At 40.0% G+C, this 15,482-nt stretch overlaps 1 protein-coding gene across 1 annotated transcript in view; it reads right to left on the bottom strand.

Annotated features, from left to right (window-relative positions):
• mylk4b (myosin light chain kinase family, member 4b) overlaps positions 1-15,089 on the bottom strand; it is a 121,509-nt gene extending 106,420 nt beyond the window's left edge. Inside the window, exon 1 of the mRNA XM_061975610.1 lies at positions 14,880-15,089. Within this exon, the coding sequence (XP_061831594.1) occupies positions 14,880-14,944 (65 nt within the window). The 5' untranslated portion in view covers positions 14,945-15,089. The remainder of the gene's footprint in view (positions 1-14,879) is intronic.
• Between the last annotated feature and the right edge of the window lie 393 nt (positions 15,090-15,482).

Below are 15,482 nucleotides of genomic sequence, written 5' to 3'. Positions count from 1 at the left end.
TATATATATATATATATACATATATATATATATATATATATATATATATATATATATATATATATATATATATATATATATATATATATATATATATATATATATATACATATACATATACATATAGGTGGTTGACAACTTAAGTTGCTCAGCTGTTGGTCAGTTGTCTTATTTTACGCTTTATAATGTGCCACACATTTTCAATGGGAGACAGGTACCACCAGGTAAACTCTTTAGTGTACCACTAAAGAGTCACACCATTCTCTACCAGGAGGTAAAACCAAATTTTACGCAAAAAGCGATTTATTCTTCGCATTTCACTGTTGAATATTCTGTTTTAACTCAGAAACCCACAAACGCGCTGCTACCTTTGCGTTACAAACACACAATGAGGACAAATGAACCCATCGAAATTTGATGACGTCAACAAATCTTAATAGTTTTATCCTTAACTAAAAAAAAAAAAAGAAAATATTGGCTGTATTTCCAGTTGTTTGCTGCTTAGTATGCATTTAACCAGGGGGGTAAAAAATACTTTGTAGTGACGGGAACAAATCTTTCAGAAAATGATCTCAACTCAATGAGGTGTTTTTCCACTCAATGCTAAATCAAAAACTGTTTGTTCATCAATTTTCATATTAACAATAATGTAAACAACATATTTAAAGTAGTTAAATATGGTACACAGTAACATAAGTACCGTATTTTTCGGACTATAAGGCGCACTTAAAATCTTTTCATTTTCTCAAAACTCGACAGTGCGCCTTATAACCCGGTGCGCCTAATGTACGGAATAATTCAGGTTGTGCTTACTGACTTTGAAGCTATTTTATTTGGTACACGGTCGTAGTCACACATAACAGATACATGTAGACTGCAACATGACTGAAGTGAACAACACCAAAACTTTAAATGTTCCATTGAGAATATTGAACATTACACATGTCGCTCAAAAATCTGTCAAAATGTTTTTAGTATGACTTCGGTAAACTATGAAGCCGCAACGCTTGATGGATTGCCGGCACATTTAGCATACGAGTATTATTATGGTGGGTGTATAAGGACCGCAAAATGGCACCTATTAGCAGACATATTACCTGCCGTTTTGTTTCACAATATTATGCAAAACAAACTTTTCTTCCTTTCTGGTACCTGCTGATGTGTATTTGGGATCTTCATAAGTCCTGAAAATGTGCGCTCGTCCGCAATTCTAGTCCGTGCCGACAGCGTAGTCATAAGTTTCTTCTTTTTCTCTATCTTCTTATGTGGCATTCATCTTCCGCTGTTGCCATTTCTAATATAAAGTAGCGTAGACTAGCTATCAAAGCGCTAAAAACCGTAGTGGGTTTATATAATTCACCCACGGAACTTTAGTTATTAGAGGGTTCCAGTCGGACGGTTTTTCACAGGACACATGTCCGGCATTGATGTTGCATTATTGAGCCACGGATGTGGACATGCTGCTCCGTTATTGATTTAAGTAAATCTGAATGTCATTTAAACATTTAGCTCCATCTTTTGAGACTTCTTCCACACGCGTCCTTGCACGCTACACCGGTATAACAAAGATATCGGGGAGAAAACGCTGTCGAAGGTGGGCCACGTAAATAAAATCGCCCACAAAACGGCTACTTAAAATGGTCTGTAAAACATAATTAATGCAACACTTTCACCATGTTATGTAGATCACAAGATAGTTTAATAATAATTTGACATTTAGGAAAGAATCATAATATGATCCCTTTAATGCGCTTTATAATACGGTGCGCCTTTTGTATGAAAAAAGACCTGAATAGACCCTCTCATCGGCAGTGCACCTTTTAATCCGGTGCGCCCTATGGTCCGAAAAATACTGTAATAATAATACAGAAATAAAAGTAGATTAATAATATAAAAGTAATTAATTGTGCAGCCAAACAAACCTAAAAGACTCAAACATCACTCTTATTTTCTTTACCTGAACATATTAGTATTAGAATTTACAGTGGCGGGCCGTGCGTTTCCCACCTAGGCCTTCAGTGATGTCCGACTTCAATGATTACCTCTCAAAATACCATCATTTATGTCACCACACTACCATTGCTGGAGAAATACTATACAGAAACACATTTACACACTACTGCGCATTGTACAAAACGGGTTATTTTCTGGCGCATTTAAAAATCAATAAACCCGCATCAGCAATTAAAACATATCTTATGTAGTACTGTGAAAATTTAAAATTGAAAAAAACATTGTAAACGTGAAAAAATAGAGAAATAAAATATCTGAACTCACATTTCATCGACAGCTGAGCTAGCTTCCGGAATTGATTGATTGATTGATTGAAACTTTTATTAGTAGATTGCAGAGTATAGTACATATTCCGTACAATTGACCACTAAATGGTAACACCCGAATAGGTTTTTCAACTTGTTTAAGTCGGGGGTCCACGTTAATCATTTCATGGTAAATTCATGGTTGGCCGAGATGTTCTCACAAGATGAAGTTTCTCTTTAAATATCCTACTTGAAAATGGCATTGCAAATATATGTGTTGTCTTGTCTAATCGTAAAAGATGCAGACAAGGCGTGTTGGCTGACTTCTTAAAGTTTACTCCACACCGGCATGCCTACATTAAAAACATAAACGGGGCTACTGTGCATGCTCTCCACTATTGTGGCATGCTGGGTAATGGAGTTCTTATGTTACCTGGCTCAGACATCACTATATATCTGCCTTAGGCTATCTAGAAGGCCTTACTGACAACAACGCGTGATCTGATTAGCTATTGCAACTGCAAATTGTATGTCCCCTGTGCGCTACCCGCGATGCTGAATCTGAAGGCTCAAGGCAGATTTGGTACAGCATGGCAACATAAGCTGAATTCTGATTGGATAAAAACTCTATAAACTAAAAACATCAGCGCTGGAAGGAGCATAATATGACATGAAGAGAATATGAATACTTTGAGATTTAAAAAAAAAAAATACTTTTTATCTTTAATTATGATCATGATTTCTGGTTATGTTTGGCCAGCATAGAAGGCCTTGCTGGTCCTGACGTCCCACCACTGAGAATTTAAAGCTCCCGCTCTGTTATAGTAGACCAGGGGTCGGCAACCTTTACCAGTCAAAGAGCCATTTTGACCAGTTTCGCAAAATTAAAGAAAACAATGGGAGCCACAAAAGTCTTTTGAAATTAAAAATGAAATACGCTGCATACAATGCTTTGTACTATGTATAAACCAATTAAGGGTCTCAGACACGCAGCCCACACCTTAATATGAAAATGGAATAATAATGCGGACCGTGAGTTTTAATATGATTGGCGTTTGACAGCGTCATACTTGTCAACTTTCCCGATTTTTCCGTCAGACTACGAATTTCAGGGCAACTATTATCTCGAACGTACCGTGATGGTACAGCATTTGGCGCCCGCTACAACCAGCATGCCGGCCCGGCCACACGAAGTATGGGGCTTCTGCTTGCTCACGTAAGGGACAGCAAGGCATACTTGCTCAACAACCACACAGGTTACACTGACGGTGGCGGTATAAAAAACTTTAACACTCTTACTAATAATGCGCCACACTGTGAACCTGTCAAGACTTGGTCCTGGGGTTTAGTTTTTCTGGGATGCAACGGAAAGTTGGCTCGGGCGAAACGGGAATTTAAGTACATTTTTATTTAAAGACTATAACTACAAAAAAAAAGGAAGTAAACAAAAGGTGCGCACAATGGCGGAGAACAAACTATGAAACCAAAAAGACTATAAACATGGAACAAAAACTTACTTGGCTTGGACAAAAATAGTAGCATGAAGGATGGACATGGAAAGAAGTGTCAGGAATGCACAGAGCATAAATGTGAGGATGTCACCAGAAAGACAAACTGAAAAACACTGAACTTAAATACTACAGACATGATTAACGAAAACCGGTGCGTGACTCAAAACGTGAAACAGGTGCGGGACGTGACAGGTGAAAACTAATGGGTTGCTATAGTGACAATCAAGAGTGCACAATGAGTCCAAACGTGGAACAGGTGAAACTAATGGGGTAATCATGGAAACAAGACAAGGGAGTGAAAAGACAGAAACTAAAGAGTCCTATAACTAAACAAAACATGACTTAAAACAAAACATGATTACACAGACATGACAGAACCCACATCAAACAAGAATGACAAACACATTTCGGGAGAACATCTGCCCCCCCCTGCTACCAAACCCCTCCCACCTCAACCGACAAACGAGGGGGGGGGGGGGGCTTGATGTGTGAGGGAGCAGGGTTGGGGTGGGGGTGGGGTTTGGTGCTAGCAGGGGTGTAAAATGTAGCCTGGAAGAGTCAGGGCTGCATGGGATTCTGGGTATTTGTTCCGTTGTGTTTATGTTGTGTTAAAGTGCAGATGTTCTCCCGAAATGTGTTTGTCATTTTTGTTTGGTTTTGGTTCAAAGCGTGGCGCATTATTAGTAAGAGTGTTAAAGTTGTTTTATATGGCCACCGTCAGTGTAACCTGTGTGGCTGTTGACCAAGTATGCCTTGCTGTCACTTACGTGTGCAACAGTGACGTGCGGTCACATCATGAAAAGAAAAAAAATGTAAAAAGTAAAAAAATTTATTAAATTGTTATATGTATCCAGTGATTATACTATAAAGTTATTTTCCATTTAACTTCACCAGTTTTAGATTATTTTTATTCAAAATCTCTGAATTTTCACATTTGCCGTTCAAATACTGAGAAGAGAGTTGAGGCACGTCACTCAATTGTGCCTCTCCATGGATTGCGGACTCGGCTAACTGCTGGCCTGCTGTGCAGTGAGACCGTATTGCTATATGAATTATATTATACATTTCCATAGTTTAGTTAGCTGAGGTATATAATGTACAGTGTATTTTCTCAACAAATGTATGTGTGTAAAGTATTTCTTGTGCTGAGCGATCATAAAACTGCTGCAAAGACGCACTGGCTGAGGCTCACGTAACCTGGTGCCGGTTAAGGCACCTTCGCCGCAGACTGCACCCCCCGACGGGAGCGCCACACCAACCAAAGCCCACACCCAAACCCTCCACGTGCAAGACCGAATCCACCCAAAAAAAGTCACGTAACAAGAAGCCAAAAAGTGCAAAAACAACATTGCTCGCGCCGGAGGAGCCGTGAACGACTGCAGGGACACAACATTTGGTACACCTGCAGACTGCAGCACGGATTTCATATTTCATTCATTCACAACTCCTCCAACACCAACACCACTGTTCCCGCACTTATAAGTAAAGGTAAGACCATAATAAAAAATTTTTTTATTAAATGTGCTTTTTTGTGTGCTACAGTTTGTATGTGTAAAGTTAAAGTTAAGTTAAAGTACCAATGGTTGTCACACACACACTAGGTGTGGTGAAATGTGTCCTCTGCATTTGACCCATCCCTTGATCACCCCCTGGGATGTGAGGGGAGCAGTGGGCAGCAGCGGCGCCGCGCCCGGGAATAATTGTTGGTGATTTAACCCCCAATTCCAACCTTGATGCTGAGTGCCAAGCAGGGAAGAATGCTGGTATGAGCTTTTAAACATAACTCGTTAACTGCTGCCAATCAAATGGTGAATAAGATACTCTTTAGGGTTCATATGTTAGTAAATCTGACTGTGATGAAGTCAGTGCCTCACCAGTCATGAACCTCACCGCACGTCACTGGTGTGCAAGCAGAAGATGCATACAACAAGAGTCTGGGCTGGCATGTTGTCTATACATATTGTAGATGGCGCTAAATGCTATACCATCATGGCACGCCCTTATTACTATTGTGAGGGTGAAAATCTGAGAATATTAATCCCGGGAGTTATCTGCGAGAGGCACTGAAATCCGGAAATCTCCCGGGCAAATCGGAGAGTCGGCAAGTATTAGTGATGGGATCGGCAGTAATCACTTCTGCACCAGCAGTTATGTGTGCAGGTCGGTGAATCATGAGTCAGTCAGTAACAGCTTCCCCAGCGGCAGATCTCAGTGTGTGTCAATTCGCGAATGACACAAGCCCTCAGCACCCAATGAACGACGCGCACAGTGACTGAACGAGAGCCTCAATGTGACGTCCTCCTGCGCAACACAGTCAGTTCTCTGTGTCAGTAGGTTCGCGAGTCCTGATTCTGTCGTTCACTGAGTGATTCATGTTGTTAATCCGCGGTGAACAAATCATTCGCTCAGTCCCTCCCCCGCCCCCATGATGAGTAGCTGGCTGCGTCGTTCGCCGACGTCGAGGGTTCAGTGAGTCACAGAATGCGCCAGTTCCACTCATACCGGCATGGTCACGGTGGAGCTCAACTGAACTGAGAAAGGAACGAATCAGTTCATGAAGTGATTCGGTTCAGTACGTTCACTCAAAAGATTCGTTCGTTCAAACGAATCGTTCGCGAACGACACAACATCAGCAAGTATGCAGCTGAGCCGCATCAGAGTGATCTAAGAGCCGCATGCGGCTCCGGAGCCGCGGGTTGCCGACCCCTGTAGTAGACGATGGTCAGGTCATGGGCATATATGGGAGCCCCAAGGCAAAGCCTCATTACAAAAACACCATAGTTATTTACCATGTTGTTAGAAACTGTCATGACCATATTATCGCACAATGAGCATCACATATATTTTACTGTAATTGATTAATTAAAAAAACATTCATCAACATTAATTTTTTTATTTTTTTTAATCAAATTTTCTTTACAATTTCAAGCGCTTTAATATTCACATATTTGTGACGTAACGCGTCACTTTCCATTCTCCTGCATTCTTCACTGTTGTAGAGCATCAACATTTGGTGTCACTGAGAACAAGGATGACACTGTTTCATTTTATGAAAAACTCCAAACCGCATCAGTTTGTTGTGGTCTTCCTGTATCAAATGCAGTAAAATGTAAAGGTCTGTTGCATTGTGATGTATTTTATATGTGGGGTTTTTTTTATTATTAAATACTAGTTTTAAATAGGAAAAATACAGTTTTTAATTGTTTTTATGGGATGTTTGGGAAACTTTCAGATGTTTGTGACTAAAATTGATAGGACGTCTTTCATCAAGCCATTCAGCCAACAGCTGTTGAAAAGCACCATCATCCAAACTATACATATAATGTTGTTGTTTGGAAGAGTACCTTTTAAAAACCCTTGCCTCTTCTGAAAGTGTCAAGTGGCACTGAGATGGGCATAAATTCCTGAAAGCCCAGATGGTCCTAAGGGGATCACTGAACGCTGGGTTTTATTTTTGGTACACTATAGCAGGGGTTCTTAACCTTTTGACCCAACTTTTCGAGTACAGTGGGCCCTGGGGCCCACTCAAATATTATTACTGAATTAGCAATCTTATTCTTGATTTTAATCATATTCAATAATTATAGGGACGGCGTGGCGCAGTGGAAGAGTGGCCGTGCGCGACCCGAGGGTCCCTGGTTCAATCCCCACCTAGTACCAACCTTGTCATGTCCGTTGTGTCCTGAGCAAGACACGTCACCCTTGCTCCTGATGGGTGCTGCTTAGCGCCTTGCATGGCAGCTCCCTCCATCAGTGTGTGAATGTGTGTGTGAATGGGTAAATGTGGAAGTAATGTCAAAGCGCTTTGAGTACCTTGAAGGTAGAAAAGCGCTATACAAGTACAACCCATTTATTTATTTATCATTTATAGCTAACCTCCTCGTAGTTTAACAGGTGTAAGCCTTGTTAAATGATATAAAACCATGTCTTATACACAAAGAGTCTATTCTTAACACTAACCAGCATGTACAACATGCCAAACAAGGCAATCAGCTTAACAAAGCTGATTCCAAAAACTAATATTAATCAAATGCTCTGGAAGGAACTGACTCATAATGAGCTGATATAAATAAATGTACTTACAATCATTAAACCCACTTTTTTATCTCTCTGAAAACATTATTCCTCTCTCCCACAGTGTCCATTACAATCAATTACAAACCCCGTTTCCAAATGAGTTGGGAAATTGTGTTAGATGTGAATATAAACGGAATACAATGATTTGCAAATCATTTTCAACCCATATTCAGTTGAATATGCTACAAAGACAACATATTTGATGTTCAACTGATATATATATATATTTTTTTTGCAAATAATCGTTAACTTTAGAATTTGATGCCAGCAACACGTGACAAAGACGTTGGGAAAGGTGGCAATAAATACTGATAAAGTTGAGGAATGCTCATCAAACACTTATTTGGAACATCCCACAGGTGAACAGGAAAATTGGGAACAGGTGGGTGCCATGATTGGGTATAAAAGTAGATTCCATGAATTGCTCAGTCATTCACAAACAAGGATGGGGCGAGGGTCACCACTTTGTCAACAAATGCGTGAGCAAATTGTTGAACAGTTTAAGAAAAACCTTTCTCAACCAGCTATTGCAAGGAATTTAGAGATTTCACCATCTACGGTCCGTATTATCATCAAAGGGTTCAGAGAATCTGGAGAAATCACTGCACGTAAGCAGCTAAGCCTGTAACCTTCGATCCCTCAGGCTGTATTGCATCAACAAGCGACATCAGTGTGTAAAGGATATCACCACATGGGCTCAGGAACACTTCAGAAACCCACTGTCAGTAACTACAGTTGGTCGCTACATCTGTAAGTGCAAGAAAAACTCTCCTATGCAAGGCAAAAACCGTTTATCAAAAACACCCAGAAACGCAGTCGGCTTCGCTGGGCCTGAGCTCATCTAAAATGGACTAATACAAAGTGGAAAAGTGTTCTGTGGTCTGACGAGTCCACATTTCAAATTGTTTTTGGAAACTGTGGACGTCTTGTCCTCCGGACCAAAGAGGAAAAGAACCATCCGGATTGCTATAGGCGCAAAGTTGAAAAGCCAGCATCTGTGATGGTATGGGGGTGTATTAGTACCCAAGATATGGGTAACTTACACATCTGTGAAGGCGCCATTTAATGCTGAAAGGTACATACAGGTTTTGGAGCAACATATGTTGCCATCCAAGCAACGTTACCATGGACGTCCCTGCTTATTTCAGCAAGACAATGCCAAGCCACTTGTTACATCAACGTGGCTTCATAGTAAAAGAGTGCGGGTACTAGACTGGCCTGCCTGTAGTCCAGACCTGTCTCCCATTGAAAATGTGTGGCGCATAATGAAGCCTAAAATACCACAACGGAGACCCCCCCGGACTGTTGAACAACTTAAGCTGTACATCAAGCAAGAATGGGAAAGAATTCCACCTGAGAAGCTTAAAAAATGTGTCTCCTCAGTTCCCAAACGTTTACTGAGTGTTGTTAAAAGGAAAGGCCATGTAACACAGTGGTGAACATGCCCTTTCCCAACTACTTTGGCACATGTTGCAGCCATGAAATTCTAAGTTAATTATTATTTGCAAAAAAAAAAAAAAAAGTTTATGAGTTTGAACATCAAATATCTTGTCTTTGTAGTGCATTCAATTTAATATGGGTTGAAAAGGATTTGCAAATCATTGTATTCCGTTTATATTTACATCTAACACAATTTCCCAACAAGGGCAGCACGGTGGAAGAGGGGTTAGTGCGTCTGCCCCACAATACGAAGGTCCTGAGTAGTCGTGAGTTCAATCCCGGCCTCGGGATCTTTCTGTGTGGAGTTTGCATGTTCTCCCCGTGACTGTGTGGGTTCCCTCCGGGTACTCCGGCTTCCTCCCACCTCCAAAGACATGCACCTGGGGATAGGTTGATTGGCACCCCTAAAATTGGCCCTAGTGTGGGAATGTGAGTGTGAATGTTGTCTGTCTATCTGTGTTGGCCCTGCAATGAGGTGGCGACTTGTCCAGGGTGTACCCCGCCTTCCGCCCGATTGTAGCTGAGATAGGCTCCAGCGCCCCCCGCGACCCCAAAGGGAATAAGCGGTAGAAAATGGATGGATGGATGGACAATTTCCCAACTCATATGGAAACGGGGTTTGTACAATAAAACCTTGTTAAATGCTAAAACGTTATGACAGACCGCCTTAAAAAACAGAATGGAATTTTATATTTTTTTACTGAATGAGACACCCAGAATGTACATGACGATGAAGAATGTGGGGTTTACAATATTAACTATGAACGATAAAACACTGAATATTGACAATATATGAACGTCACCCCCCCCACCCCCGATCGACATATTTTAAAATCATGCAAAACGCAACAAACACAGCGAAATATGAATGCAAAGGGTAAAAATCCCCACCTACAATCTGATATATCTGATACATCACTAAGCTTTAGAACTTTGTTGTAAAAATCTCCTTACGCGTCTGTCCCTAACACCCGCATTTCAGGCTTGCCGCTCTTGAAACACTCTGTGGAAATGCTCTCCACCCACACTGCTTGGTGCCTCGTCTGAGCTGCTATGACTTAGATTACCATAGTAACTAATTAGATTACCATAGTAACTAGAATATCATGCAAAAGCGCATATTCTAACCACTGAAATACTTTGAATAGTTCAAGACTTACGGTCATTTGGCAGCTACAGTTTCCATCTTAAAGATAAAAAAAAATATTTGGGAATGGCCGGCGGGCCAGATTGAAAAGCATGTAACCCCCGGGCCTTAATTTGCCCAGTTCTGTTCTAAGACAAACCAAAGAGTCCAGTTGTGATCGATTGAATGCCCAGAGAATATACCACAACAATTAGGTTGATAGATGAAAGAGAAACATTAAAATACATTAGAACGAACATGGATATACGTTGGCACTAGTGTGGGCTCGCAGCTCTCATGCTGTTATGCCATGGAACTAGGGATGTAACGACACGAAAGTTTCATGTTACGGTCATCACAATTATTATGGTATTGTAGAATGTGCTCAAAGTTTACTGATATACACACTTAAAACTTTTAACCAAGTAGTATTTAAAAAAAATGTTTTATAAAAAAGAGACACACGATATACTTTTGTGGCAGAATAAACATTAAATATTTGTCTGACTTTATAGAGATATATTATTTTACTTTTAATGTTCAAATGTATTCATCTTTGTTTTTGTTTAAATTCGTAGAGGTTTTAGTGTATTTTTTAATGATAAAGAAAATACGGGTATTGGGTGTCACTTTCAGTTTATGTGACGTCACGCGAGTTCATGTTTCTGTTGTCAATATTCTTACCAGTATAGATAATTCACTCTGTATTAAGAGTGCACAGCAGGTTTAATGTGAACAGAAATAATAACCGTTGTGAATATTACTGCGGTTTATCATCATACCGTTTATCGTTACATGCATACATCCAACACAGCAAAAAGTGGTGAAATTGCTTCATAATGTACACCAATGGCGCATTACAAGCTAAACACATATTGTACATGGTTTAAATTTTTGCAAAACTGTAGATGAGCGTAAAACTAGTTATGGAAGAGCAATTGGACAACGTTTAGCTAAGAATTGTAGCTATCATTGAATATATATACTAGGAACAAAAGCAAGTAGAGTTATTTTTGGATTGCTTAGTCATGATAGAACAGATACAATAAAATGTTATGCTATAAAAACAGTGTTTGGAAAAGCATATGATTTTACTCACCGGTTTAACAGGAACGCAGCAACCAAAGCACCCGTTTTTAAATGATTGCTTGTGTGTGTGTGTGTGTGTGTGTGTGTGTGTGTGTGTGTGTGTGTGTGTGTGTGTGTGTGTGTGTGTGTGTGTGTGTGTGTGTGTGTGTGTGTGTGTGTGTGTGTGTGTGTGTGCACTCTAAGGGCATGTGTGCGTCCACGAGCCAACCGCAAGTGACAACCATTGAATGTTATCCTTTTTTGTTGGGCCGACAAGCATTTTTATTCAATGTGATAAGTTATAGTGTACAATTAATAGATTAAAAAACAGTATTCTAAATCACTAATGGTAAGTTTTGTTGTTTTTATTTTTTGGCTTAAAACATTTACCTCAGACCAAGTTGCAAACAGCCCATTTAAGTGAAAATCAGGGTAATATCACACAAATGTCCAATGTACACATATCACAATGAGCCCTTTAAAGCAGGATGTACCCAATACTCATTCTATGGCCCAGGGCCACATAATACATAAAAATCACATCCATTTATTTCTTTGTCCAGCGGGTATCTTATTTTGAAAAATCCATTCTTCAAGCTGTCACATTACATTCAGTATTGAGCTTTTTTGATCATTATGTGCTGCTAGGTAAGTTAAAACATGAGCCAAAAACAAACATCACTGGAGATCTGTTTTGAAAGGAGAGAAAGGGCCAACGATGGGACACCAGAAGAGTCTCAGAGTGCCAAGAAACAGAAAACTGCTTTTTAAAAGAAAATATCAGATCAGCCAGTAAAATGACGCTTTCTACTTATCACCCCTTGCTCTGTAAATTATACTGTGATAAACTTGCTAATAAAGCCATGAAACCCCTTAAACCCCCTTGGCCACATCAAGACCAAGCAATAAAAGACAAGCTGTTACAATATTTATGTACGAAAAAAATGTAAACATGCAGGACAAGCAATTATTGAAGAACACCACTTCAACTAATGGTTCTATTGAAAATATCATTCTTAGTGACTGACCTCATTGCTAAAGCTAAGAAGCCCTTCATAATAGGCGACTCGGCTCATCTTGCCTGCTGTTAATGACATTTGCAGTGACATTTTGGTGAAGCTGTAAGAAAAGATGTGATCATGTGAGTTATCAACCACATCAAAGAACAAGCCCAAAACTCACGCTTGTTCGAGCATCTGTGTGAGGAAATGAATGCAGAGCACAAGACTCTTCGAAAAGGTAGATGGCTTTCTACAGATTGCTGGCTAGAGATTTTGAAGTTATGAGAGCCGATTCAGAAATGTATTTTGTAGAAACAATCACCTTCAAGAAGAAGATGAGTTGGTTGATATTGCAAATGATGGAGGACTTAAAGTTATATTTGACACAAGTTCTAACCTCTTTGCATTCTGGATTAAAGTGATGTAGAATATATTGGCATCGCTACAAGAGCACTAAATAGCATATATTTGTAAAGCTGGGTTTTCTGCAGGGACAACTAAAAGAAGATTAAGTAGTACACTGGATATAAGCAACATACTTTGAGTGTCACTGTCTCCCAAGATGTAGCAGTCTAGTTGCAGAGAGAAGACCAGGGGTTCTACTTATTTTATATAAAGACACATTTATATTGGTGTAATAATAGTGTAATAATTGGATACATGTAATGTATTTTTCCTAATTGGATTATATTGCAACAGAATGTTGTGAAACTCTTGACAGATATGAGATTGCATTTACTTTGTTCTCACGGTTTCTATACATGCAGCTGTCTACAAAGTGGCATCAAGACGGAAAATATGGTATTGAAAATATGAAATGTACCACAGCAGTACCACCAAATTCCTCAATTTAAAATTTGCACAAATATTTTTTTTTTTTAAAGGCAGGAGAATTATTTCCATTCCCATGTACAGTATAGGATCCGCACTTATGTAAACATTGGTAACTAATCAAAGACTTGACTCTCATGGGGTTTTTACATGCGAGGAGGGTACAAGAAAAGACTCAGGACACAGGGTCTAAGTCCTGGATAGGGTGAGTAAGTGGGTGTTTTGATGGGACTGCAGGGAGTGTTCTTCCCAAGGCCTCGGTTGTCCAGGTTTAAAAGTTGCATGGAAACAGCTATCAAAGCCTATAAACCATAGGAATGTGGGGTAGGTGTTTAAGCTTGTGTGTGCGTGTGTGTGTGTGTGTGTGCATTTGTGTGCGTGTGTGTGTGTGTGTGTGTGTGTGTGTGTGTGTGTGTGTGTGTGTGTGTGTGTGTGTGTGTGTGTGTGTGCGTGTGCGTGTGCGTGTGCGTGTGCGTGTGTGTGTGTGTGTGTGTGTGTGTGTGTGTGTGTGTGTGTGTGTGTGTGTGTGTGGATTGTAGAATAGAACACAGCATCATCATCCAACTGTATGGTGTCAGTCAGAAGTGAGAAAAAAATGTACAACACAACACAGCCAGGCATTAGAGGAAGTGATTTGTTCTACAAATGCCCGAACAAAACGATTGAATCTTCAAATTAATAGACAGAAAATTTACATTGCCTGCTTGATAGTTAAACCAAATCCTGACTGAACGCCTTAACTTGTTATCAGTTTTCTAATGAGATGGCCTTCTTAATTCGGCCTTATCATAGCCAAAGCCAAGTATAGATATTATCACCATTGCGCTCAAAGCTATTCAAGGCAAATAGTTGGGCCAAGGCTGTTCTCTTTACCATGTAGCCAAAGTGTTACCAAACCCTTGCAAACACCAAAATTGAGTTGTGAGCAAATGCATGGTAACTTTAAGTCGCATAAACTTGTGTGCACATGTTGTACAGTATATACAGATAGACACTTGCACACGCTAATTTTTGCGCCAACTGACATTTTCAGTAACCACAGCCGCTCCAGTCCTTCACACTGTCGCAACTCTATAAGACAGTGTAACTGTAGAACTTTCACTCAGAGTACTTTCCCATTTCACCAAGAACAAAGCCAAGATCTTATTTTAGGGAGCAGCAGACAGAGTAGCACTCTGCGTTGTACTATGTATTTAGTGTTATTGATGTTTGTGAAATAATGTTTTAGTTGTTTTCAAGCTTTCTATTTTGAGTCATAAAAGTGATTTTAAAAACATGAAAAAAGGAACACATGTTGCAAATGTAAAGTCTAAGCTTTCTTGATTAGCAGAGCTATTTAATGCAATGATAAAAAAGTATGCTGAATGACTTGACAAGTTGCACTTTGCAATGCATGTAACTGATATCTCTGGCAAGAGGGTGTTAGAATTCAAAATATGATCATTATGCCTTTGTAAGTTTGCATTACATATCTGTAAATTCCAAGCAAAACAAATACAATTACAGTTAAAATATTCCACATCGCAACTACCCTGTACAACTATATATTTTCCTGGACAGGACTCACCTTTCATAACTGGGCACATTGGCTATCACCAGAATCTTCTTCTCATTTCCTCCCATGTCTCTCATGGGTGTAATGGAGACCCTCCTCCGTTTTCTTCTCAAGCTTTAAATAGGCTTTCTTTTGGATCTTGCGTTTACTCTAACACAATACTTACACCAAGTCGCTGTAGGCTAATTCATCTAGTGTTGTCTATTAGACAGATCCGAGGAAAAAGTCTAGCTGCTTGTGACACTCTGCAGTGGGAGCCACAGATGTCTAGGGATAAGGACGGGGGGAGGAGAAGGGGTGTGTGTTTGGCGGATGAGAGGACAGGGTGACAGGTGTGGGCCGAGGAGGAGGGGTGGGGTTAGTGTCCTCAGGGAATCAGGAACCATAGGCAGGCACAGAGCAGATAGTGTTCCAGGGAATGTGGCTTGTTATAATAGAGTGTGTGGAATGTCATATGTGTCTCTGGAAGAGGTGAGAGATGAAAGCCAGAGAGAGTGGGTGAGATAATGGGCGGTTGGCAGGAGTGCTTACGTAAGGCTGAAATTAGCGAATGGCTTTGGTTTTTCAGTTCTCAATGTGTTTACAGTTCAGTTTCACACTTTTGACAATCACTTA

The sequence above is a fragment of the Nerophis lumbriciformis genome, linkage group LG14, assembly GCF_033978685.3.
Source record: "Nerophis lumbriciformis linkage group LG14, RoL_Nlum_v2.1, whole genome shotgun sequence".
Taxonomy (NCBI): Eukaryota; Metazoa; Chordata; class Actinopteri; order Syngnathiformes; family Syngnathidae; genus Nerophis; species Nerophis lumbriciformis.
This window is presented reverse-complemented; position numbering and strand designations above follow the sequence as displayed.